This window comes from Idiotropiscis lumnitzeri, chromosome 6 (genome assembly GCF_059441095.1).
Source record: "Idiotropiscis lumnitzeri isolate Australia: NSW breed Sydney's pygmy pipehorse chromosome 6, RoL_Ilum_1.0, whole genome shotgun sequence".
Taxonomy (NCBI): domain Eukaryota; kingdom Metazoa; phylum Chordata; class Actinopteri; order Syngnathiformes; family Syngnathidae; genus Idiotropiscis; species Idiotropiscis lumnitzeri.
Genome location: NC_142396.1, coordinates 2,894,422 through 2,920,426, shown reverse-complemented (window position 1 = coordinate 2,920,426; position 26,005 = coordinate 2,894,422). Strand labels below are relative to the sequence as shown.

The 26,005-nt window shown below is 47.9% G+C and overlaps 3 protein-coding genes across 5 annotated transcripts; all 3 read left to right on the top strand.

Moving 5' to 3' along the window:
- Positions 1-618: 618 nt before the first annotated feature.
- ankrd27 (ankyrin repeat domain 27 (VPS9 domain)) lies at positions 619-20,058 on the top strand. 2 transcript variants are annotated; one of them, XM_088297936.1, is made up of 28 exons: positions 619-884; positions 3,708-3,830; positions 4,913-5,023; positions 5,111-5,431; positions 5,887-5,946; positions 6,600-6,653; positions 6,729-6,794; positions 6,874-6,950; positions 7,567-7,688; positions 8,571-8,649; positions 9,266-9,398; positions 9,466-9,546; positions 9,648-9,769; positions 10,320-10,402; positions 11,293-11,408; positions 11,495-11,587; positions 12,261-12,458; positions 13,405-13,467; positions 14,414-14,527; positions 14,609-14,653; positions 14,777-14,884; positions 15,872-16,066; positions 16,137-16,256; positions 16,935-17,108; positions 17,174-17,267; positions 17,939-18,002; positions 18,075-18,135; positions 18,607-20,058. In XM_088297936.1, the coding sequence occupies exons 2-28, from the start codon at positions 3,729-3,731 to the stop codon at positions 19,390-19,392; spliced, it is 3,642 nt and encodes a 1,213-aa protein (XP_088154062.1). In that variant the 5' UTR covers positions 619-884; positions 3,708-3,728; the 3' UTR covers positions 19,393-20,058. The 2 variants fall into 2 exon arrangements, with proteins under 2 accessions (XP_088154062.1, XP_088154061.1); XM_088297935.1 differs by having other exon boundaries at positions 14,609-14,884.
- A 143-nt stretch (positions 20,059-20,201) lies between these two features.
- tmed6 (transmembrane p24 trafficking protein 6) lies at positions 20,202-22,944 on the top strand. Its single transcript, XM_088297939.1, has 4 exons — positions 20,202-20,936; positions 21,158-21,284; positions 21,659-21,816; positions 21,947-22,944. Exons 1-4 carry the CDS (start codon positions 20,712-20,714, stop codon positions 22,184-22,186), a joined length of 750 nt encoding a protein of 249 aa, XP_088154065.1. The 5' UTR covers positions 20,202-20,711; the 3' UTR covers positions 22,187-22,944.
- A 317-nt stretch (positions 22,945-23,261) lies between these two features.
- Positions 23,262-26,001, top strand: LOC148334530 (uncharacterized). Of its 2 annotated transcripts, none has more exons than XM_088297937.1 (3): positions 23,262-23,433; positions 24,138-24,174; positions 24,510-26,001. In XM_088297937.1, exons 2-3 carry the CDS (start codon positions 24,163-24,165, stop codon positions 25,617-25,619), a joined length of 1,122 nt encoding a protein of 373 aa, XP_088154063.1. In that variant the 5' UTR covers positions 23,262-23,433; positions 24,138-24,162; the 3' UTR covers positions 25,620-26,001. The 2 variants fall into 2 exon arrangements, with proteins under 2 accessions (XP_088154063.1, XP_088154064.1); XM_088297938.1 differs by lacking the exon at positions 23,262-23,433 and adding an exon at positions 23,448-23,980.
- Positions 26,002-26,005: the final 4 nt, after the last annotated feature.

The following is a 26,005-nucleotide window of genomic DNA, read 5'->3' as shown; positions in this document are numbered from 1 at the left end:
TCTTTTTCACATTTTATTTGTTTTCAAATCTTTAAATGGTCTCACGGAACCTTTCTTCTCTGAGCTCCTACACCCGGTGCCTCAGGTCTGCAGACCAGACACTATTAGAAGTTCCGAGGACTAAGTGAAGGCTCAGACGAGATCGAGCCTGGAAAGACCTCACACATTGTTAGGCAAGCCCCCTCACTTTCCATCTTGAAAACTCGCCTTAAAAGTCATTTTAAGTGTTTGGCTTTTGACTCAACACGAGACTTGCTTTTTGAATTGGTTGTTTTTGTTCTTTTTACTGTCTTCATTTTTTGATTTTGTTCTATTGTTCGTTAGTGGATGACTTACTTTAGTGCAGCGGTTGTTGTCTTAAAGTGCTTTCTAAATACAGTTGAGTTGAACGGCACAAGTGACGTCATTTGTATCAGGTGAAAAACGACGACGAAGTCAAGTCCTGTCTGGGGAGAACACAAGTGGACAGTTGGGCTATCACTAAGATGACTCGTCTCAATTACGCTACGGAAATCGCCCCGATTCAAACTCCTAAGTATGACTACTGTCGGAAGACGCAGTTGATATCCGCATCGTCACTTGCGCAACCCGAGCGATCAGGGTTACTTGTAGTACACATGCTGGCCGATAGAGTGTGCTGTTTGTCCATCTCGTCACAGCGCCTCATGGAACGTCAAGTGCTGCCCACCTAATAGGAATCAATGCGATTCATAGGTCGGAACATGTTTTTATTCTTGTCTTGGGCTTTCTCGGGACAATGGCTGTCAGCCAGCGTGACGGGATTGTGTGCGACTAGTTAGCCGCCACAGTGCTAAGCGGCTAACGGAGCTGCGAGCCGGCGAGTGACGGGCCTGCGAACCGCCGGATGAGCCGAGGACGGAAAGGTAACGACAACAGTGCCTCTTTTCTGTCTTGGGTCGTTGTCCGGCCCAAAATAACATTCGACATAGTTGTCCCTTACGACGGCTGTTTTGTTGTTCGCTGCTGATCTGATGAAGCTAATAGTGGCCACTTCCGGGCCCGGTTCGGATTGGCTGAGTCACAGCAAGGCAACAACACAAACACGTCCCGATGCCTTGCAACATGAAGAAGCAGCTCCACGTCGTTCTTTGGATTGGATTTCGCCTCTTAAAATCTCAATAAGATCCTGTCTTTAATTATAGAATTACACTGGAGTAATTCTCGACATTATCTTTATTTACATACACACTCAAGGTCCCCGGATAGACAAGTAAATTAGAATTGGCAAATATTCAACTACAGTACACGAATAGACAAAAACAACACACACGAGCTTTCACCGACTCTCGCTTGTTCCAATAAACACACACTCTCTCTCTCTCGCACACGCACGCATGCACGCACAAACACTCTCTTTCTGTCTCTCGCACACGCACGCGCACATGCAAGACACCAAAACTGTTAAATGCCTGTTCTATTATATCTTCGTGTGTCGGCTCTGTCACACGATTGAAAAAGTCTTCCATGTGTACTGGGTCCAAGTTATCTAAACGTTTGATGTGACTTTAAAGAAAATTATTCAAATCAACCTGCAGCACTCGAACCATTTCCATCTATGAACAATTGAGTCCTCATTTAACTTATTAACGTAACAAATGTGTGCGCGCGTGTTTGAGCAAGACAGAGACAGCGTGTGTGTGTGGATCTGTGCATCAGTGCGCGTGTGCTCATACTTGTGCATTGTGTGAGCGAAAGGGAGTGCGCGCGCGCGCGTGTGTGTGGGATGTATATTTCAGCACAGTGCAGAGGTTGTGAGCTCAATTCTGTCTCCAGACTTCCTGGGTGGAGTTTGCATCTTCTCCCAGTGCCTGCGTGGGTTTTCTATCTATCTATCTATCCATCTATAAATTAAATAAAAGCAATATTAAAATGTACTTTTATCATAAATATGATCATGATTTTTGTCTGGTTATGCTAGGCCAGCAGAGAAGGCCTTGACCATCCACCACTGTTAGAAACTGTGTTGTCAATGGCTTCCTGTCGTGTCAATGACGAGGATGCGAAACGTGACCCAAAAGGGCCCTAACGCAAGTCTCGATCAGGAGTTAATAAAAAGGAAATCACTGAAAACCTGGGGTAAAAAAATAACCAAAAAAGGTAGTTGAGAAGAGTGCCCCGGCTGGCGCGCGCCGGGCGCGTGTTATTATAATCTGGCCTCATGTGAGGTCATCAGAGGTCACGTGGCGTTGAGTGACGTCACGGTTGATGCGAGCGCATCCTGTCACGAGGGGTCGGGAGGGTCACAAGGGCCCGCGGTGGCGTCACGTGATCTCATTCCATTCTTTGATCCCAACTGAGGAGCAGGAAGCAACTCCCGTCAGCCTGGAGACTGCGCTGGTGTGTGTGTGCGCGCGCATGTGTGTCTGTGTGTGTGTGAGAGAGACATCACGAAGGTGACGTGCGAGGAGGTGAGTGCAGCCACTTTTTCATTTGCTTTGCTGTCAGGTCTCACTTTGCTTGACTTCCTCTTTGTGTTGTTGAGACGTGTTGAAAAAAGTTTGATTCAATTTATTTATTGTTTTTGCATGCGCGCGTGGCTGCATCGGACGCATGTTTGGAAGCTTTTCTTATGTTCTGTGTTAAGAAGCTCCGAGTTGACTTGAAATTCAATGTTAAAACAAAACTACACTCAAATGTTCAAAGGTTTCTTCTTTTTTTTTTTTGGTCCCAAATGGGGTTTGAAGTTCTTCTCCTTGGGACCAGTGGATGTTGCTCATCTTTCTCAACTTTGAGCTTGTGATGAAAAATAAACTGACTTGATATGATAACTAGAAATATATCGGATTATAAAAAAATATATGCAACTTAAGATAAAAGCCCAAACGTAAATGTGCTACAATTACTTATAATGTCCAATAAAACAACTGTGCTAAAGTATTAGCGAAAAAACATTTGAGTTAAATCAGAACTAAAACATGCGAGTTGGATCACAAATGTTATTTAAAATGCCAAGCCACGCAAAAATACAAAAAAGCGATAGCTATGCTGATGTTTGAGACAAAAATGTATTCAAATAAAATTATGCAAAAAATGTCAATTACAACGTAAATATTGTGAAAGTTAGCAAGAAGAAGTGGGGCGGGGTATCGTTTCAAATTTTTAAAATCGATTCGATTTCATACGCAAGGGCCCGATTTGATGTGATTTTCGATTCACTTTGATTGATTTTCGATTCGATCAAAGATTTCACGCAGTACCAATTTGGCTTTGGTATGGAAGGCATTCTCGGAAGAACCAATCCTGCGCTTAGTACAAACGAGATGCATCTGTAAAAATATTAATATTTACATTAAGAATTGAAACATTACTTCATTGGTGTCAAACTCAAATTTGGCCCGCAGTGTAATTGTGTTTGGCCCGCGAGGTCATATCAAATGACTGCCATACCATTTTACATTCTATATAATAGTAACATTCAAAATGATAATAGTCATTTTAAAAACTACAAATTGTATTGCATTAAAAAAACACTAAAAAAAAATCTGCATTTATATTGTTTTGAAAAAATTAAATGCTGGCCCGCGGCTTTGAAAATGTCGTTATTACAAGTTTTGCTAAATGATTTTATGGCTTGATGTTGGGCTTTGTTAAACCCATCGCTTGCGGACAGTGTCCTGGCGATGAATCGGAGGAACACGCTTCATCCCTCAAACTTGACCCCCCCCCGGGGCTGATTCCCCCCGCAGGTGGCGTACTTGCAGCCCCCCATGGCGGCATACGACGAGAACATCGCCAAGAACCCGTTCTTCATGGCCCTGGAGAAGCTCAGGCCGGACCTTTGCGACCGCGTGGCCCAGCTGCACGGCATCGTAAGAACTTAGCACTTGGTCCACAAATCAAGTTCTCATCTTTTTGGGGGGTTTTAATTCAGTCTGATATAGCAGAAGAAGTATGGGATAGCCTAATACATCTATTTTGGTCCCTGTACGAACCATGTCAGAGTTTGGGCTGCCCTCCCAGCAGTTAGTTGGATCGGTTTCCAGGGAGGGTTAAACTTGACCAAAGTCTGCCCTTTGTTACCGATTCTGTTCCTTCAATGGACACAATTTGTAGTTGCAGTCGAGGCGTTGAGGGGGTCTCATTTGGCGGCCTCGGACCTCGCTATTATGTCTCAGCTTTTTTTTTTTTTTTTGTCGCTGGAAGCTTGAACGTCAGTTTTAGCTCATGTCAAGCTCGGATTTGCGCATGAATTGTCCTCATTTCCGCTCCCGCGTTGACGATTGGAGCTCAAACCGGTGGCTGATTGTGCAGCAAATTGAGTTAGCTGCTGCGGAGTTGTGATAAGATCCAAACGAGGCAAGCTTGGCTGCACTTGAAAGGACAAGTAGGGGGCGTCCCGCGATCCAAAAAGGCGCATTGCATGACACCGCCTTAGAAGTGAGTGAGAACTGCTTCTGCTGCTGCTGATGATGGATTATTGCAATTTGACTGGAAAAAAGTCATTTCCGCGCATGGTAAAAAAAAATGACAATCACAGTCATGTGTCACCTTACTTTACAACAGCAAATAGTTTTTCTATGCGTCGAGAGTTGTAGTGGACTGACATTTATTCAACTTTTGGGAAAGTCTGTTTCCTTTCCTTCCTCTGCTTGCAGGACCCCTCCCGTAGTGCATGTGACTCGAGGTGAAAAAGCAAACAGGCAGCTTACTGCTGATTGGCTGCTATAAGGAACCAATCAGATAGCGCTGTGGGCGGGCCAATCTGCATCTGCAGGCAGGGCCTCGAGCACAGCAGAGGGGGGGAGAGGGAGAGAGGGAGGGAGAGAGAGAGAGAGAGAGAGATTGATTGAATTTATTCCCAAATATCGGCCCGGCCGATAATCGGTTGAACACGAGTATGTAGCAGTAAAGTGAACTGCTATCACTATCAGCTTGTCCCTCCCTTGCGCAGGTTCTGGTTCCTCGCTGTGGAAGTTTAGAGGGCAGCATTGTGTCACAACTTGACTTTGACAGCTACGTGCTTCAGCCCGTGGAGGACGGATATCGGACGGCAGATGGCAAGGTTGGCCTTTTTCTATCACGGATGAAATACTTCCCCCCGAAAAAAATCCACTTTTAATCCTCACCATCGTTTGTGCTTTCCTTGCAGGAGGTCCGGATCCAGGACAGGCAGGTCTTGTTGGGGCCGGGCCTGCCGCGCCCGGTATCGGTCGCCATCCTGTTCGAGGAAACCTTCTACAACGCCAGGGAGGAGAGCTACAGCATCCTGTGCATCTCCGGGACCGTCGACGCGGTCCGGCAGTGTTTGGGCCCGGCGCCGGCCGCGGCACCGAGGGCGGGGTACCACCTCAGGAGCCTGAAAGAGGTCAAGGAGTTCCTGGGCCGCCACAGCCACAAGCTGGACAAACTCATCGGAAGCTTCTGCCAGACCTTCAAGGAGCACGACAGGAAGGGACTCAGGCACCACATAGTAGGACACGCTTGCTCTTGGCGACGTGACGTCACGTGATGTCACCTGATGTCACGTGATGTGTGAATTTGTCGCTTGGATGTGTCACATCACATGACCTACGCGTGTGGATTTGTCAAACACGATGTCACTATACCATGTGACATGCATATACCGTCGCTTGATGCGACACATCCTGTACGTATGTCACACGTCATGTGCATATCATTAGCCTAATACTTTTGAACATTTTATGAAAATAATCAGAAAAAAAATCAGCGAGCACATTCATATTATTAATAAACTCATCCACGTCATTTTTGGCGTCTATATCCGTCAATGGCGGTGAATGAGTTAAGGAGGTGACAGTAAGTTATAAAATGACTTTGGGCTACAGATGTGTCACATGACATGTCCGAAAAAGTCACATGGCACATGACATGCCGGCCCGGCTGATGACGTGTTTGTGATGTCAGGATCTGGTCCACGGCCTGTACGCGCGGTGTCTTCAGTGTGTGATGCGAGACGCTCGCCTGGTGAGTACACCGAAAAGGAAAAAGAAACTCGCCTGCACGTTAACACGCTAGCTCATGTTGACGGTCGTCATATCCGTCGCTATGGTAACCTTGTGATGCAAACAAGTTCCACTGTGCTCTTGATTTTGATGATGAAAATCATGCGAGGCATCTTATCGTTTTTCGACGAGAGCCTGACCGTCACGTGGAACGAACCCCAACGGAATCTCGGCTGAAAACAGTTCACCGCTTTCCCGATTCTTTTCACGATCGGGATTTTTGCGAGTCAGCTACTTTAAATCAACCGATGGGCAATTTGATATGTCTGTTGAAACCACGTGTTTATTGACCGCGTCTACAATTTGCCTGAGCATCAACAAAATTCTTTTCAAGCATTTTTAAGAAGAATATAAGATGCCAGGGGGGCGAGGTCAACAGGGTGTGAAAGTAGAAGGGCCACCGGGACGGAACATCAGAACCGATGACATATTAATTCGGCAGCGACAAAATGTTCCTAACGTTCTTTGCGGAAATGTCTTAATCCAATCGATGACGTTCCACCAAATCACAAGATTGGCGTGAAATGCTGAATACGGGCCGTAAAGCGGAGTCGTCACGATGTCCTCATGATGCTCTCGCCACTTTCCCACGAGCGGTTCTGATGTTGTGTGCAGAAGGTGCTGGCCAAGCAGGAGCTCCAAATGAGTCTTCTCAAACAAGCGGTGGAGGTAACCAAGCCGAAAGTCCGCCAAGTGTTTTTGCCGGACGGGCTCCGTGACGCTCGAGCGCTCTGTTCCCGCCAGGTGTACGTCCATCACGGCATCCACTCGCTGATCTTCAATCTGGTGGGAACGCTGGAAGCCAGCCAGGTGGGCGGGGCCTAGCGTTGTCCACGCGCCCCGAGACGGCCGGCCCGCCTGACGCTTTGTCCTTGCGTGTGTCCGACAGGACGCCGCCTTCAACAAGATCACCCGGAGTCTTCACGAGCTGCGGCACAACGACGTCGGCGTCAAAACGCACTTCAGGTGGCCGCAACCTGCCTTTCTGCTGCTTGCTATTTTCCCACGTTTTTTTTTTTTCAATTTTTTTTTTTCAGCGCGTTGTTCTGCAGCGCAATTCTTGAAGAATACCGCCATATTAGTCCTGATGTCATGATGACATGCAAAACCTAATATAAAAGTGCTAATGTTAACGTCGGTGAAGAGTTCCTTTAAATGACTTTGTGTTTTGCGAAAAGTATTTATTTATTTTTTTTCTGCAAAACTAACCAGAACATTTATCTTGAACGCTTGGCGGCCGTCACTCGGCTGTTCTAACGTAATCTGTGCTTCTTCGTGTATTTTTTCCTTCTCTTTGTTGAGTTATTTTATATTTTTCTAAATTTGTTGAGAGGAAGTTTCCGCTTTTTTTTTTTTTTTATGATAATAAAAGTTTGATGCAGGACCGAAAAAGACTAAGAACTCATTTTAAAAAATGAGATTGCGATTAAAAAAAAACAAATGAAATTGCCAGCCGTATATCGCAAGCGTGATGTCATGCTACGTGCTAACAAAAAATGCTAACAGGCTGGCAAACTCAGGTGATGGTGACTCATGTCTCGTCTTCTTTTCTTCTTTGTCTCCTTCTTCTCACCGCTTTCAGTACAAACTTGTCTCGCGCCAAACGGGAGCTGAGTCAACTCAACCAGCAGACGTCGCCGTTCCTCAAGCTGCTTTGCCTGCGCAAGGTGGCCTTGACCGCCACCTGCACGCCGTCCTCCGCAGGTATTTTGGCGGCAAATGCACACCAGGCCGCACAACACGCCTCACTTTGAACTCATTCACTGCTGCGGATGTTTGCATTTCCACAATTGGAGTCGGAGCCTTAATGCCGCAGACGAGGACATTCCCGAAGCATGTTTTTCAAACGCTTGGCGTGGAAGCGGGTCTCACCCGGCTTGTGTGTGATCGTCGGCTTTATAAACCACCCGTGTCCCTGTAGATGGCAGCGTTGCGTTCTTTTTGCATTGGAGATCAGCACAGCTTTTGAGTAGAAGACAAAGATTAGACAGAAAGACGACCTCGCACCTCTGGAATGGTCCGTCTCGAAAATGTCCGCGCCAATTCCGATTGGATAAAAACTCACCCAAAAATTCAACACTCGGACATCGTAGGACATCAATGTGAAGAATAAAATCGTGATTTCTTCGTCATATTAGGCCTATCAGAGAAGGCCTTGACCGTCCACCACTGCGTAAACTTGATGCAAGGGGGCGGGATTATCAGGCTAGAAATAGTTGCACAAATGTCACTTTTCCATCCTGTTGGCAAAAAAATAAAAAAGTCACAGTGACGCGGTCATCCCAATTTTTTTTTTCTGACGAGCGTGCACACAATGCAACTCGCTGTTTGCCCGACAGTGACGCTGACCAGCACAAATTTTGTTTGTCTGCCGGGCAATTATTTCATCGGATGCGCCCGACCGACAGAGAAGCGGGCGTGTGAGGCTGCAAAGGCCGTCCACTTTGCTGAAGCAAAGTGTGTGTCTTTGTGCTCGTTTTTTGTTAGTGTTGTGTAGCATTTTTTTTTTGTGTTGTTTTGTTTGCGTTTGTGATGTGATTTGTGTGTTGCTCATGTTGTTGTGTCGCGCGTGTTCTTTTTTTGCAGTCAATATGGAAGCGGTGTGTGCCGACGACCTGCTATCTGTCATCCTCTATCTGCTGGTCAAGATGGAAATTCCCAACTGGTGAGCAGCGGATTATTAGTCATCATGGAGGTTGATAACCGATATTCACTTGTTTATAAAAGGGTTAAAATGTTGTCAAAATTTTGAAAACTACAAAACTTGAGTGTTTAAATGCCTTTAAGCACATTTCTTAAACAACTTTAGTGATTTGCAACATGTTAAAGCATTTTTTTTTTTTTAATAGACAACTTAGTTTTGAAAGTCAAACAAAAAGTGCTCGGAGGTCCCAGGCTCAGCTGCAAGTCTTTTAATTCACTGAAAACAAACATCTTTTTTTCAAGTTTTCGAGGACTTGCGAGTTGTAGAAGACTGACATGCATTCAAATTTCGACAAAGTCTGTTCTCGCTCGTGTGACTCGAGGTGAAAAAGCAAACGGGCAGCTTACTGCTGATTGGCTGCGACAAGGAACCAAACAGGTGGTTCTGTGGGCGGGACAATCTGCTTCTGCAGGCGGGGTCACCAGCACAGCAGAAAGAGAGAGACGTGTGCTGCAGCGAGTCAAAATAAATCGGCTTCTAATTTATTGGCCTGGAAAGTCCGATGCCAATAATTGGCAAAATGCAAAATATATATGAAGTGTGCATGTTGCGGGCGCGTGCGTGCGCGTCTTTGCAGGATGGCCAACCTGAGCTACATGAGGAACTTCTGCTTCAGTCAGTCCAGCAAAGACGAGCTGAGTTACTGCCTGAGCACCTTCGAGGCGGCCGTCGAATACATCAACCTGGGCAAGCTGCACCACGCCCTCGCCGTGCGTAGCCCCCCCCCCACACACACACACGCACACGCGTGGCGCTAAACGTGCGTGTCTTGTTCAGGGTTGCGTCGACGTCAACAACAAGATGCAAATGAACGTGGAGCTCGCGAGCGCCTCGACGCCCATCAGCCGTTTGTTCGAGGTCAGCGGCGCGACCTCCGACCTTCCCTCCCTCTGACAAGCTCGACTTTCTCCGTCGCGCTCGTCACTCACGTGTGTTGGCGTCGGCGTGTGTGCGTGCAGCACGTCGCCCACGGCAACGAGACGGAGGTGGAGCGTCTGCTGAGCCAAGGGGAGAGCGAAGAGGACGCGCGGACGTGTCACCCTTTGTGCTCCTGTGACCTCTGTGACCTTCAGCTGTGCGGGTCAGAGTTTTTGGACTTCTTGGCTGTCAGTGTACAGATGACATAAACAAGGAAATGGTATCGTCCTTTGGGCAAATCTCAATTTTTTTGACGGCATTCTTGGAAAGTGGATTGATTTCAATACACGACCACATTTACTGCCTAATCTTTGCGTTGATCTCAACACTGCCATCTTTAGGACACTGTAAGTCATTGCGGTGGTTTCCAAAGCTGACTTTGACAGACGAGCTGGGCGTGGCCTCTTCCACGCCCAGACGCAAAAAAAACAAAAAAACAAAACGGACGTGACGAATCAAAACGTGGGTAGCAGCGAATGGGTTCCAGGCTTTTTCATGTGGAAATGATTCTCCACACTGCCCCCCAATGATTTCCTTTGGTACTGCAATGTTGAGCAACACGACAGCCGCTTGCCACCAAACAGGAAGTGGCCGCTGAAATTGCCAAATATTCCGAAGTTCGGGTCGCGCTCGACGTTGGATGCGATTGTGAGCGTGATTGGTCTTTTGCTGTCGGCGAGCGTTTGACGGTCCGTCTTTGCTGGTGTCCGCAGGATGCTGAACGACCCGTCCATCGTCACGGCGTCCTCCCGAGACGAGCGAGGGTACACGCCTCTGCACGTCGCCGCCACTTGCGGTCAGCAATTACACGCAGCCTCATTCTTTTGCTTCATTGGATTTTTTTTTTTTGCCTCTGGAAAGTGCAACTTCTTCCACTAACAACTCGGCTGTGAACAGGTGTTCGATTTATACCCCGATGACGTGAGCCGAATGTCAAATAGCGCGTGCGAAAACATGTCTTGGGCGTACCAAAATGTGTTTTGCGTGCAGAAAAATCCTCGACGCTTACGCACAAGATCGGTTTTACGCTTACAGCTTCTTGCTCCTCCGCATGGACAAAACGCTGATCAATTCTTAACCAATCAGGAGTCGCACACGAGGGCTCATTCTTATTGGCTGTTTACTGTCCAATCGTAACGCAGAGGCGGGGTGACAAAAATGGAATTGCGCGGCGCTATTGCAAAAACATCTCCCTTGGCAACATTTTAAGGATGAAGACGCAAATGCGCAATGTTGAGAGCTGATGTTTGATTATTAAAAAACAAATAAATTCATAAAACAAACGTTGTTGGGCAACTTTGATTTGGACAGTAAACAGCCAATCAGAATCAGCCTTCGTGCCCGACTCTAAAAGTTATTAATCCACTTTTGTTCCAAGAGGACAAAGTTGTTTGTTTTGTTTTAACATCAATAAAAAAAAAAGAAAAAAAAAATATATATATATATATATATATATTTTTTTTTTGCTTTTTCACCGCTTGTTTGCTCTCCGGAGAAATAAAACAAATCACGGGAGGGCAAAAAAAAACAAAAAAAAAAGCAACAAGATGGTTTTGATCATTGCTGTTGACGTTTTCTCTCGGATTTCAATTTTGTGAAAAACGTTGAGATTTTATTTGAAAGAAACACGGCGGCAGCGCTTCACGCTCGACACCACATCTAACGCGTACGCGTGTGCGTTTGCAGGTCAGGCGCAGCTGATTGACCTCCTGGTATCCAAAGGAGCGCCGGTGAACGCCACGGATTACCACACGCTCACACCGCTGCACCTGGCCTGCCAGAAGGGATTCCAGGGCGTCACGGTACGTGTTCAAGTCATTTTTGGCATCGGAAAGCTTTGAAGATGAATCTCAAATCCTGTCGTCCTGGACGGCGCGTTGGTTGTCAGCTGCTGCTGTTGCACTACAAGGCCGATGCGGACGCTCAGGACAACAACGGCAACACGCCGCTGCACCTGGCGTGCATGTACGGACACGAGGATGTGAGTCGCACGCTTCCTTTACACTCCCTCGCTTGGCTTCACTCTTTCCGTGACGAGACACACACGGCTGCAATCGGAGAAAAGACTTTTTCTTTTTTTTTCTTTTTTTTTTTTTTAAATGTCCCATAATTCGTCGAGCTGGTACCGGTCGACTCTGATTGGTTGTTGTCACGCACATTCCCACCACAATTAAGACACTCACAGCTGATCGATTAGAATTGTTTTTGTAATCACTCATCGCCATCAAGCGGTGCCGATATGATATGAAATGATCAAGCCAGCGCTGGCCTCGACTTTTCTCCGCATATTTGCGGAAGAAAATGTCGTTGACGGCGCACAACGTTAGCAGTGCTCAGAGAGTTAAAGAAGTACCGCATTTTCAGGAGGAGCACCCCTATGTAAGACGCAGCAACTCTTTTCTTTGCTCATTAAAACAAAACAGACCCAAGAGAGAAAAAAAAAAGATTTATTTAGCCTATTTTTGGAACTCTAGGGCGCCCCCTGCTGGTGAAAGGAAAAGGAAAAAAGTAGCGGCTTATCGTCGGGAAAATACGGTCACAATAATGAAAAAAAAAAACACACACACACACAGATGGCAGGCAGTCATGTTGCGTTATCATTGTGCAACACCTAATCATGTTGAACGGCTCGTGATTTTCTTGTTGTGTGTCAGTGCGTGAAGGCGCTGGTCTACTACGACTTCCAAACGTGCTGCCTGGACGTGCACAACGACAAAGGCGACACGCCGCTGCACTTGGCGTCGCGCTGGGGCTACGAGGCCATCATCCGCGTTCTGCTGGAGAACGGCGCCAGCGTGCATGCACTCAACAACAACACGCACACGCCCGCCCACTGTGCCCTCAACTCAAAGGTCAACGTGTGTGAAAAGTGACAGAAATGGTGGGGGGGGGCCCCTTTGGAGGGGGGGTGCTGAGGGGGGCGCGTGTGACCCTGGAGTACATGCTTTTATCCCGCCGTACTACAATAAAATGTAATTGCACATATCCTCCAGTAGTTGGCGGTGGCGCTCTCCTTGGTTGCCAATCTCTTGTCAAAGACGTCCAGAGGCAATTTCAAAAACAGTGGAACCTCGGTTCTCGACCATAATCCGTTCCAGAACCCGGTTCGAAAAGCGATTTGTTCGAACACCGAATTAAATGCAATAGTTGTACGCACTGCTTTTCTTTTTTCGCTAGTAGCAGCTTTGTTGCTTGCACTGACCTTCTTTGGAGGCATGATTAGGGGCTAAAACACTTGGCAGCACGTAGCACGTCCGCACGCGACAACAATTGGCATCCCACCCTCGCGTACGCACTCAACGCGTCGTACCGGCGTTCCAACTCCGATGTTTGTTGGAACTGCGACGCAAGAATTTCTCGACCTCAGATTCGTTCGAGAACCGAGGTTCCGCTGTATATACTTTTTTTTGTTGTTGTTGTTGTTTTTAGGCATAAGCTAGCGGCAGGAAATTGCTTTTTTTGTGTTGAAGTTAAAAAAAAAAATAGCAATTCTTGACACTGTCCGTGTCAATTCAAGCCAAGGGCTACGATTTCAGTTTCGGTCCGCGTTTTGCGATAGGAAGTGAGCACACATGCAGTCGTTGATGTCGAAGAGGCGCGGCGGAACGTTGGAGCGGAGAAGAGTGCTTTCGGTGAGCCCGGCCAAAAGGAAGCAAAACTGTTGCGGTCCAAGCGTGGATCCTTGTTGGATGCCATAAGCAAATTCTTTGCAATCGAGGCAAACTGTAAATCGTGACGTGTGGGTTGAGGTTGCAGGTGTCTCGGAAGCGTCTGACGCGCGCGCTTGTCGTTGTGCAGGTGCTGACGTTGCTGCGCAAAAACGAGGAGCAGCGCTACACGAACGGCGCCGGCGGCTCTCCGGTGAGGACAAGGATGTTTCCGCACACTTCACACACACGTTCAGCACATTTCATTTTTGGCTTTTTTTTTTTTTCTAACATAAACAAACACAAAATGGCTGACGGCTTTGCTCCCAAAAGCAAAAGAATGGATGGCTCATAAACGATTCCAATTTTTTTGAAGCGCCATCAATCGGATGGGGTCTTTGTGATTAATCACGATGAAGAATCAGAATCGGTCTCCCCCCTAGTAACGTTACAGAGGAAAAAAAGGGATCTCGCTCACATTTCCTCCAGTTCCTAAAAATGATCTCACACTAAGTGACTGACTTGATGGTTGGCGTTGACCTGTTTGGTTCATCTAGCTATGCGAGCGATCTTCAATCCTGTTCCTCGAGGGCCGTTGTCCTGTCTGATTTCCGTCCCTCCCTGCTGCAGCACACCTGATTCAAATGATCAGGATGGTTATCGAGCTTCTGCAGACCTTGCTGATGATCGGATCATTTGAGTCAGGTGTGTTGCAGCAGGCAGAGACTGAAAACAGGCAGGACGGCGGCCCTCGAGGAACATCACAAATCAGATGTCCGACTGTGTCAGTGGTCTTTGAACGCATCTCGAGTCCAATGCAGAACGCGAGTAACTTTATTTGATTTTTCTTTTGCTTCTGTCACCGCAGCCATCAACCGTTACCCCCAAAAAAATGAATCGGTACGAGACGAGACCTCCGTCGCTACCGTGCCACTTAAATTTGATCCCGCTGGAAAAAACATCTCACTTGCTCGATCCCCTTCCTTTCATTTCGCGTTCGATGACTTGAAATTGACTACGGTCGCGTCATTAAAACTTTGTTGACATGTTGAAATGCAAATGGCGAAATGCGCGTCGCTTTCCGGATCAGATCTACTCGAAACGTCATGTGTTTGTGCGGTCTTGTCTTTTCTCCCGCTGTCTTTGCCCCGCCCATTCAGGTTCCCCCTCAGACGTCCGAGCGCAACGCTCGCCGCTCGTCCACGTCCAGCGGCGCCTCGTCCTCACCGGGCCGCGAGGATCCGCCCGAGAGGGCGTCGGTGCGACACCGTCAGGTGACCCCGCCGCCGTCGCCGTGGCAACAAAGCCACGTTGCCTGCTGACCGTGCATGTGTGCGTGCGTGCGTGATTGACAGGTGGAGAAGCTGCTGCGGGCTGTGGCGGACGGCGACGTGCAAATGGTGCCGGCGCTTGAATGGCTTTCCTCTTTCTCTCTCTTTCCTTTTTTGGTTTTGCTTTCTTTCTCTGAGTGGTTGCGCCAACGCGCGTCGATGGTTTTTGTGCGTCTCTGTCGTGTGCTTCAGGTGCGTTACCTGTTGGAGTGGGCGGACGAGGACGAGGCGGACGCGTTGGCCGAGGCATCTCTGTGTCATCCTCTGTGTCAATGTTCGGCGTGTGCGCCGGCTCACAAGGTCAACGACACCAAAGGACATTCGCATCCAAACATATTAACATTGGTGACGGACCGGTAGGCTTTTTTTTTTTCAGGGCCGATCCTAAGACCGATTATTAGTAGTCATGGAGGCTGATAACCGATATTTGAAGCCGCTATTCATTTGTTAAAAAAAGGGGTCAAATGGTGTCAAAATTTTGAAAACTAAAAACTCCCAAACTTGTCTTAGTTTAAATGCTTTTAATGACACGTTTACTCAACAACTTTCATGATTTACAACATTTTAAAGCTTTTTTAGACGTTAGAGAAGAGACAACTCAGTTTAAAAAGTCAAACCAAAAGTGCACGAAGCTCCCGGGCTCAGCTTCAATGAAAGCAAACATCTCTTACAAGTTTACGACGGCAATTTTTTTTTCTATTACTTGTGAGTTGTAGTCGATTGACATTTATTCAAATTTGACTCGAGGTGAAAAAGCAAACAGGCAGCTTACTGCTGATTGGCTGCTACAAGGAACCAATCAGATAGTGCTGTGGGCCAGCCTATCTGCTTCTGCACGCAAGGCCACCAGCACAGCAGAGAGAGAGAGAGAGAGAGGTGTGCTGCAGCGAGCCAAAATAAACCAGAGTTTAATTTATCAGTCTTGAAAGTTATTTTAAAAAAAAGGCGATGGCGATAATCGGCAAAATGTTAAATATCGGCCCCGATAAACGGCCCGGCCGATAATTGGTCTATCACTAATTCGCATACGCACTTGAGATGAAGTCCACCGTGCACTATTAGTACGCTATCTCTAATCTCGTTGCACACTTGAGTACAATGACAATAAAGGGATTTCTAATTCTAATTCTAATTCTATCGTCCCCACCCCCCTGAAAAAAAAAAAGAAACTTGCAGTGCCAGGAACGTGAAGCTCAAAAACACCTCAGTGTAATTGAACACAAACTACATGGTGCTCAAATGTTGTAATCATATTTATTATGAGCATATATGTCATTTTCTTTTCAGGCTCGTGCGGTCCCGAGCGGCGTGTTGTGCGCGAAGAGCGCCAACGTGGACGGCGTGACTCCCCTCCACGTTTCCTGCATGTACGGCCACGTGGAGCTGACGTCGCTTCTCGTCCGCCATGGCGCCGACGCGGACGCGCGTACCGACCACAAGGCCACGCCCCTTCACCTGGCCAGCCAGCACAACCACTTGCAGGTGGGCGTGGCCTGTCCGGAGAGATTGACAGCTGTCCGCCGTGCCGTTGTTGACGTGCGTGTCCGTTCAGGTGGTGAAGGTCCTGCTGGAGTGCAACGCCAAGATCAACAGGAAGGATCAGTACGGCAACACGGCCTTGATTCACGCCTGTCTCCATGGCAACCTGGACACCGCCGCCACGCTCATACAGGTGCGTCTAGACATCGAAGCCGAACCTCATCGGGGAGTATTGAGGTCGAGCAGTTGAGTCGTCTGTTCAAGTCACAAACGGCGGTTCGTCGAGCGGTGTGCATCTCAACACAAAAAAAACAAAACAATTCAATGCGATTTTGGACGACGCGATTCAAGGATGTCACGATTTGCTTTTGGCGATTGGTTTGTCATCTTTGCGAATATGCAACAAAATGTAAAATCTCTCCATTATCCAACTAAATTAAATTCTAAGAAACAAAAAAAAAACGATTTAAATCATCTTCAATCAAGATTCATTTAACATATTTTCTGAACTGTGAAGAAAAATCCACATAAAAGCCGCACCGTTGTATGTTTCAAAATCGAGGACAAAAATAGCAGTTTATAGTCTGGAAAATACGATAATCTACCGCATTCCTTTTCTTGAAATGTCTGTTGTAAAACTCCGCCTCTTTCCTCACCCTGCGGCAGCTGTGCAGCATTATGTCGGCTCAAGATTCAGTCTTTTTCGTGAAAAGCGTTCCGATTGGTCAGATGCATTTGAGTCGGGCTGTTTTGTTTAAAATGCGTCAGATCGGAAGGAATCGGTCAGCCGCAACGGTGAGCGTGCGCGCACGGAGACACGTGGACGTCAATCTCATTTCCTCACCTTGCGTCAACATCGCGTGTCGTTTAGAGCGAGGCGCTGGTGAACGCACGCAACCGTCAGGGTAACACGGCGCTGCACTGCGCCGTGCGGGCCAATCACCCGCCGCTGGTGGACATCCTGCTGAAGGCCGGAGCCTCGCCGCACCTGCGCAACAAGAAACAGCGGACGCCTCTGGACGCGGCGTACCAACGAGGCGGAAAGGTGAGCCGCGTTGCCGCGCCCAGCCAACGTCACGTGTCAACATCTTAACTTTTGCTGTCGTGCAGAACACGGAGATCGTGCGATCGCTCCAGAAAGCCTCGGGACTTTCCCCGGATGACGAGCCCATCAAACTTCTCTCCGTGCCCAAAGGCACCCTGGGTAATCGCTCACAAACAAATGTCGCTCGCTTGTGCTCGCTCTCTCGTTTTCTTTTGGGTTTTTTTTTCCTTCTCGCTCTTTCGTCTTAATTTTGCTCTTGCTCTGACGTTTTTTGCAATCCTTGTCTGAGTTGAGTTGTCTCTGTGATGTTTTGGTCGGGCTGAGCGCTGACATGATTCCAATTTCAGATCGATAATCAGCTGTCAGCATGTTTACTCAACGTGTCCGCCTTTTTCCCGTTCCACTTTGGTTTGTGCCTAAAAAAATATTTGTCTCACTTTTTATTTGCTTTCATCCATGAAACTCAAAAATTGGACATTTGTTGAAACGTTCGACGTGAACATCTCGTAAGGCCGCAAACGCTGCCCTCTTCTGGTCACAGTTATCATTGCACCCTACAACACCCTAATACGGAATGTATGTTCATTTTTTCCATTTTTTTAATTGGCATTACTTTGTGTTAACGTACATTTTCATTCATTTAGTTTCTGTCCAGATATTTTAAAGCCAACACTTTAAAAACAATTTAAAAAAATAATTTCAGAATGATCAGACGAGATGAGAAAATATTCTGTGATAACTTTTCCTCTCTTGTCTTCCTGTTTATTTCTACAATAAATTGAGTTTGTTTCTGACAGTAAAAGTCCTTTTCTTTGTGTGCGCGCGCGCAGCTCACTCCTTTGTTCAGCGTCTGAGACTCAACGATTCCGCTCGCCACAAGTCGGCTGCAAGCAGGTTGTCACCTCTTCCTCCTCCTCCTCCTCCTCCTTTTGCTGCATTGATGACCTTTCGGGTGCTTTTCTTCAGGATTCAGCAAATGAAGAAAACTTCCTGCAGTCCGACTCGGCGCTCAGCAGCACCCGAGCAGGTTTTTATTTATTTATTTATGCGATTGTTCTCGCGCTACATTCACGGCTGTCAATTATTGATTGATATTGAGTTAAAATAACACACTCGGTGAACGCAGACGAATAGTTTTGATTTGTGACGCAAGCAAGAACTTGGAGAAGGAACTGTGCTCATCGTTGTGTGGATGACATTTTCTGACTAAAGCTTGCATCCCGCTGAACGGCGAAGGTTTGCTTCTTTGCGGACGTAGCGAATGTTGATTTTTTTTTTTTTTCTTCATCAATATTTGTGCAAGGACGCAAAGATGTTGGCCAACATGTTCAGACGCATTTTCCTTGTCGCAAAGACAGAGAATCCTACAACGAAACCCTGTTAGCGTAATGCTAACATATTATGTGATTCGCCATAGATGGGCTAATAGAAATGAGCGTTGGCGTTACGCTAATGACAACGATCGATTTAGCACGTAAGCTGATACGTGTGTGTGCAGCGGAGTCCCGATGCGAGGAGGCGGCGGCTGCGACGCGGCGACACATTGGATGCCCTCGGCCCATCCGCGAGCGTCGACGGCACCCCGCGCTCCAGGGGGCGGGGCCTGGCCCGCTGGCACACACTGAACTCGGGAGAAGAAGCGCCCGAGCCGCTGATCAACGTGCACATGTGGACGAGACGTTGCCATGCCGACGATGACGAGGGCCCCGCGACGTCCGCCTTTGTGTTGACATCATCGATATCGGGCGGACAGACTCCACACGCCGCCGCGACGGAACGATCGTCAGACGACGACGACGACGTCTGCCGCCGTGACGGAACCGCGTGTCTGACGGCGAAGCCGGTGCAAGATGTGAACGCCGGGGACACGCCCCTCACCCGAGACACGCCGATATGTAGCAACGCATCTGACATGAAAGACACAAACCTCACTCGCGAAACACCCCTTTCCAATGAAAACGTCAACTCCAGTGAAACCACCCACATCCAAGACACACCCCTCTCCAACGCTCAGGACACGCCCAATTCAAGTGATGGACCCCACATCCAAGACACGCCCATATCTAGCGGCATGCATGACGTGAACGACACCAGCCTCGCTCGTGGCACGCTCCTTCCCAGTGAAAAATCCAACTCAGGTGAAACGGCCCACACGCAAGACGCGACCATTTCCGACGTCACGTGCGACATAAAAGACACAGCCCACTCCCGTGTCCAATCCTGCATCAAAGACACGCCCCGCACTTGGGACACGCCCAATTCAGCTGAGATCGCCCACACCTGAGACACTCCCATTTCCGGTGACGCCGACATCAAAGACACGCCCCCCAATTGTGGCACGCCCATTTCCAGTGACACGTCACACCCCTTTTCTAGTGACACGCCCCACATCAAAGACAACTCCAGTCACGTGTGAAGAAATATCGCTGGCCGTCTCAACATTTGGAAGGGCTGAGAAGACGCGCATGTGACCTCCCCAAACAGGAAGTTGCGAACGGGCGGCCGCCTGCCCGTTGCTCCGTCAAGTTTTGTCAACTGTGAAGGGGGCGCTCTCGCCACTCTGCACTTTTGCTGACTTGGTTGCTTTCGCCAAGACGACCAAAAAGGGATTGACGCGTCGGCGCCGCCTTCTTCGTCGGCTTTCTTGCTCACGTCCCGGTGCCGTCATATGATTGACACCTCAAGAATAATCTCTCGACTTTTGACAAAAGTGAATGCAGCGGTGGCACATCGGCTCAGTACTCGCGTAAAAAAAGAGAGAGAGACTGTGGCAGACGTCCTGCGAAGAGACGAAAATGTACTTTGGTACAAAAATGTAAAAAAAAAATTTAAGAATTTTTGCTGTCAATTACTTATATACGCAGTTTTGTTCTCGAGTTTCCCTCTTTTATTAACTTTGTACGTCACGCTCGGACTGAAAATAAAAAATCACCTTGCGTGTCACAGTTGAGCTCATCTGCCGCTCACTTCCTTCCCGGCATCCTTCGCGATGGCGTCCAATGCGTACATACGACCGGACGGGAAAGTTGCCTCAGCCGTCAACGTATGTGACGTCAGTTCAAAGGAAGCGCCAAATGGCCGTCAAGCCGTCTTCTGATCCCTCTCACTCTTTAAAGGGGAAGTCAACCCCCCCTCCAAAAAAAATGGTTGCAATATGTTCTACGCGCCTTCACGAGTCTCAACTTGGCATTCTGATTAATATCGCGCTTCAGCTCTTTTCAGAAGCTGAGCCCTGATTGGTCCTTAGCCGCGCTCTGAGCGACTGTGATGTCATTTACGCAAAATGGCCGCTTCCTGAGATGTACGAAAACAGAATGCCGCGTTTGGGCAGGATGGCGCCGCACAAGAACGGATTCTTGGAGAGAAACATTTTGACTGGCCTTCCTCTTTAATGATTGAAAACACTTTGCAACAAAAGTTTGACTGCTTAACTCGTTCACGGCCATTGACGGGCCAAAAAGTACATCCAAAATATTTCGACTCAGTTACTTCACGGAACTGAGTAAAAGTAGACGGCAGAGTGGCAGCTGTCGCAGCTGTCGGCCTTCCCAGCCGGTTAATAATTGGACAACGCGGCGGCAGAGCGAGCGTCTTCAGTCGGACATGAAGCGGCACGCGCTCGGCTGGTTGCTGGCCTTCCCGGTGGTTTTGTTTTGGGGCTCGGGGGCCCTCGGGGGGCCCCTGAGCAACACCCGCCCCAACATGACGGACCAGGAGCTGTTCTGGGGCGCCGACCAGTACGACTTCTCCGTGGTTCTGCCCGCCGCCGGGATGGACTGCTTCTGGCACTTTGCTCACCACGGGGAGAAGTTCTACCTCAGCTTTATGGTGAGAGGCCGTCACTTAACCACGAGGACATCCAACACTAGTAACTTTGGTCCGCTACTAGTGCCATATTTTCCCTAGTAAGACACGTTTCACAGGTTCACGACTGTGCTTGAAAAAGAACTTGCTATCCAGTCCAAGGCGCATGTACTCGTCGTCCAGAAGTGGCACTAGTAGCGGGGTAGAAGGTGCAGCTGCACTAGTGATTTTGTGGTGGCATTCAGGTGCAATGGGTGACGGGCGTGGGTCACGACCGTCACCTGTCCGTCACGGTCAACGCTCCAGACGGTCTCCTGCTTTCCACCGTAGACGACGCCAACGGGCAAATCGACCTGGACGCCCGCGAGACCGGTACGCTGCAAAATTTAAAAAAAGCTCTTAAGCATTTTAACATCAAAGAAATCACAGACACACACTTCTTTGAATCATTTTTTAAAATTCGGAGGATTGACACGTTACACAACAAGTACACAAAGCAGCTCCACTCTGACTCCACGCGTCCATAGCAGCAAATACGCACAGTTGCCTGAGGGGGGCGCCAGTATACTCAGAAGTGATCCAAAAAGTCATCAGTCACTTTGTCTGACACGTGGTTTCATTTTGCTGCGTGTCTTTGTGTTTACCCGTAATTGTTTGTCGGAATGTGCACGTGTGCATCTGTTTTTACACGTTTGTGATTGGTTGCTGCTCGTGTGTCTGTTGATGTACACGTGCGCGTGTGTCAGGCTTCTACCAGATGTGTTTCAGCAACTTCCACAACCGCTTCGGCAGCATGCAGGTGTCCCTCAGCTTCGGTGTGTACTACGAGCGCGCCCCCCAAAACCAAAAACGGGACGACGCCGACAACGTCAAGAAGCTCAACGACACGCTGAGCATCCTCGAGGTCCGAAAAACGTTGGGGGGGGGGCATTAAAATGTGAACGAAGACAAGTTACCGATTCTCCATCGGTAGCGACAAAGCCCACTTTGGTGCTTGGTTTTGATCGAGAATCTTTTCTCGGTTTTGCTTTCAGGCGTCGTCTCGACGCGTGGAAAACGCCGTCTTCCACATCTTCCGCCATTATAATGCGGGCCGCCTGCGCCGCGGCGCCGACGATTTCCTGCTAGCGTCCAAGCGGCACCGCGTCGGCTGCTGCTCGGCCGCCCTCGCCGTCCTGATCGTGCTGGCCGGATATTTGCAGCTGCGCTTCCTCAAAAGCCTTTTTGCGGAGCGCGAGCGCGACCACGGCCGCGGCGAGCCGCGCGCCTGCTGACAGTTTGCCAACCGTAGCCTCGAAAAGTCAAGGCATTTTTTTTTTTTGCCTGATAGAAAAAGCCAATTTCAAAGACTCCTTTTTTTTCAGGTACAATAATCAATCGTTTAATCGATATTCTCTTAGAATCGGTGAATCGTTTGGATGCCATTTTTCATTTAAATTGTCCAAATGCTCGTCATTTCAGATTCTCAACAGTAAATGATGATCGCATTTCTGTCGTCCTCGATTATTTTTGCGTGCAATCCAAATAAAACGTTTGCCTTTAGTACGGAAAACTCTCGCCATAATTTCTGCCAATTTGCTGACTTGTGACGAAGCAAGCCAGGACTGAATCCGCATGAACTTGTGGATTTTCTGCACAGTCCATTTCAAATAGTCATGATTTTGACTAAAAGGATGGAAATGTTTTTCTTGTTTCCAATTTGTTGACAAAATGATCAACAGATTAATTGATTGTTAAAATAATCATTGGAAATTTAGGCCCTCGAATACTTGTTCCTACCAATGTTTTTATTCTTCCTTTTTTAGCGACAATGACATTCTCTTCCACTAGATGGCAGCAGACACATTGAATTTGTGTGACAACACAATTCGAGCAACAGGACTGATTTCACACGGGAAAAATTATTCCGAATAAATTTGCGTTATCCCCCATTATTTCTCATTTTTGTGAAAAGTTTGTCCCAGAATTAATTGTCTCAATTGAAACTGAAATATTGCAAATAAGTAAATAAATAATTTTTGCACAAGAAAAAGCCCCTTCTTCAATTGTGTTAAAGCGCGCACATGGCTCAACATGCAACGAGGCGCTTTCATACTTGGTTTTCACCCTCGAAGGCACCTACCTCAGGTCAAATTCCAAAGTTGTCCACCTGACTGCTTTTGTGCAACTTGAGAAGGATTTCTGCTCAAGCTGTCTGTTTGCCAGTTTTCTTTTCAAGTTTCTGGCCTCAACACTTTTGGAAACCAACTGCTGCTGTGTTGTTAGTGGAAGCCGTGCACGTGAACAAAGTTCGAAAAATAGAAGCTGCCAAAACAAATGGGATTTTTTTTTTCTGTCCAAAATAGTTTTTGTCTTGTGATCTATGTTCGACTTGCAGCTTATTTTTGGTTTCACTTTGACACAAAAGAAAAAGTGGTCAGACGGGTTTGGTGCTGACGGCAGATGTTATCGTCGCGACCGGCGCATTTGTTTTGCCCGCCACTTCATCGACGTCTTCGTTGGTCACTCAACAACATATCAGGTAAGTCTTGCAGATTTATGGACACTCGTTTTCTTTTTGTTGATTTGGACGTCCTCAAGTTTATTGAAGTGTTCGGCACGTCTGCCTCACTATTTTTCAGTTCGAACCCCGAAATTGGAACGTCGACTCCAGCCGTCGTGTCGGGAAAAAGTTGAAGCGTTTTCTCGATCTTTTGTTTGTTGCGAAGTTACCCAAAGGTCGAAGTTTGTGTGCTCTGAAAAGTGAGAAGAGGACGACGAGTAGCAAAAAGGGTCCAATGGCGGGAAAATTTGCATATTATTTATGGAATATTTTTGATGAAAGGTTTGAATAATTCCTCAAATTCTCGAGAGAATTCACAAGCGGTATTGTTTTTCCACATTTCTTTTTTTTTTTTTTTTTTTTGTGAGCCATCACACCGGACGGTTACTGAGATTCTCCGGCATGTGGGCAAGGCGAGCCGCGGTCGCCCGAGATCAATCCAAAAGTCGCTAAACTGCTGCCGAGCGCAACTATTATGCCCACATTCTGGCATGCGGATGTCACACACTAGGCCACGCCCCTTCACGTCAGTACTCAAGAAATGACACTTTGGAAAAGCAACTTATTTGTTCATGATTTTGGTTTTGTTTTTTTGCAATCAAGTACTCATTTTATTTGAAATCTGTCACGAGACAAAATGTTTTGTTTGTGGTGAGTGACGTTTGACTTGATTGACATTCCAGGAAACCAACAAAGTAACCTCGCAACATGAGCGCTGATGTGAGTACAAGCACGCAACATGGGCAACTTTCATTTTTCTAATTTCATTTTTATTCATTGTGTGTGTTTGAGGCATATACATCTAGTGTGTGTTTGTGTTGTCTTGGAGTTGTGTACATTATGCGTGTCTTTGAGGTGCTGGTATTTCATCGACGTGCATGCATTGTCTATCTTGGTGTCTTTGAGGTCGTCATTGAGGTGACTGCGTGTCTTTGAGGGGTGTGCATATGAAGTGTGTCTTTGTTGTGTCTGAGATGTCAAGCACCGTCTTTCAAGTCAAACAGCATGTCTTTTTGAGGTGTTAAAGTGTGTGTGTGTGTGTTTTTGTTCATCAGCTGTTGTTGTCAAGCGCGGAGTACGTCCTGAGCTTGTGCTTTGAAGTCTACAAAATGGTGCAGAAGGCCAAGTCCAACAAGGCCCAGTGCCAGCAGGTTGGCGAGCGGGTGCACACATTGGAGAAGATGGTGCTGAGGATCAAGGAGCGACCCGAAAACGCCACGCCCGACGTCAAAGACGCCCTGGTCGACCTAGCCCGCAGTCTGAAGGATGCCACGGAGCTCATGGGCAAAGTTTCCAAAGCCAACACCGTGGTCAGCTTCCTCAGTTCCAGCAGCAACGAGTCCAAGTTCCAGGAAGTCAGCCAGAAACTGAACGAGGACGTGCAGCTGCTGTCCATGGCTCTGCAGATCAGCCACGGCGAAGCCCTCAGGGAGGGCTTGCGGACCATTGTCGCCAATCACAGGGAGGCCACAGCGGTCCGCTTGGCCCCACTCCGACGCAAGCCCGTCCTACGAGTATCCCACACCGCGGACGAGGATGACGAGGTTCCGAATGATAATGGCTCGGCCAAAGCCGCACGACCTGATTCCACATCACTTGTCGCCAAGCTACTTTTGGCCTCGACAACCGGGGCCAGGGCACCTGTTGCTAAATTGTCTGAGACCAAGATACCCGTCCCCACATCATCTACTAGCATGTTACTTACTTGCGCACCACCCAAGACCGAGGCACCAGTCCCAATGACACAGGACAGTCCTACACCCAAGACCGAGGCACCTGTCCGAAAGTCACATGGCGGTCCATCACCCAAGACCCATGCAGCTGTTCCCACTTCAGTCAGCTATCCGCCCGTGCCAACCATGCCCATGGCTCCCATCCCCATGGTTCCCATCCCCATGGCAACCATGCCCATGGCTCCCATGCCCATGGCAACCATGCCCATGGCACCTGTATCCATGTTCCCTATGCTGCCCTCACCCCGTCCAATGGTCATCAGTCCTATGCCAGTGCTGTACCAACCCCCCACCAATACCGTGACCACCACCTTCATCAGCTGCAACAACCCCACATCGAAGGTCTTCCAGAACATGACCCAACTTCATTCCTTGTTGGCGCCACAGAGTCGAGTGAATGGCAACACCGTTACCAACACTTATTTCATGTGAGCCCAACCCTCGAAAATGTGCCATGTCGCGCTCTTATACTGGGGGTGTTCTCAAACTTTTGGGCTCCAGAAACCTTTTCCAGACAAGAAATTCAAGCCTAGCATGCCGCAAAGTTGCTTTTGGTTGCATCACCTGAGACCAAGGCACATGTTGCCCCGTCATCCAACACCATGTAAGCTATCCTCATGTTCTCTTTCAAGCCCTCGCCATCTGATATTCCACAATTGTCCACATGTGGCTGCTAATGAGTCAAACTCATTTTGACCTTTTTTTTTTTTTTATACACTTCTCCCTGTCAAACTCGCAAGCGACGTGGCTGCACAAAAACACATGTTTGTAATATTGACTATGCAATAAAATACAAGGTGCAATTCATCAAACACATT

What these genes read in the sequence shown, in the direction of transcription:
- tmed6 (XM_088297939.1), top strand. Translation starts at nt 20,712, where the DNA reads ATGAAGCGGCACGCGCTCGGCTGGTTGCTGGCCTTCCCGGTGGTTTTG. An exon ending in CCTGGACGCCCGCGAGACCG is followed by an intron (nt 21,285 to 21,658) that starts GTACGCTGCAAA and finishes CGCGTGTGTCAG; the next exon opens with GCTTCTACCAGATGTGTTTC. An exon ending in ACACGCTGAGCATCCTCGAG is followed by an intron (nt 21,817 to 21,946) that starts GTCCGAAAAACG and finishes TTTTGCTTTCAG; the next exon opens with GCGTCGTCTCGACGCGTGGA.
- ankrd27 (XM_088297935.1), top strand. Translation starts at nt 3,729, where the DNA reads ATGGCGGCATACGACGAGAACATCGCCAAGAACCCGTTCTTCATGGCC. An exon ending in ATCGGACGGCAGATGGCAAG is followed by an intron (nt 5,024 to 5,110) that starts GTTGGCCTTTTT and finishes CTTTCCTTGCAG; the next exon opens with GAGGTCCGGATCCAGGACAG. An exon ending in CACAAGTCGGCTGCAAGCAG is followed by an intron (nt 18,003 to 18,074) that starts GTTGTCACCTCT and finishes GCTTTTCTTCAG; the next exon opens with GATTCAGCAAATGAAGAAAA.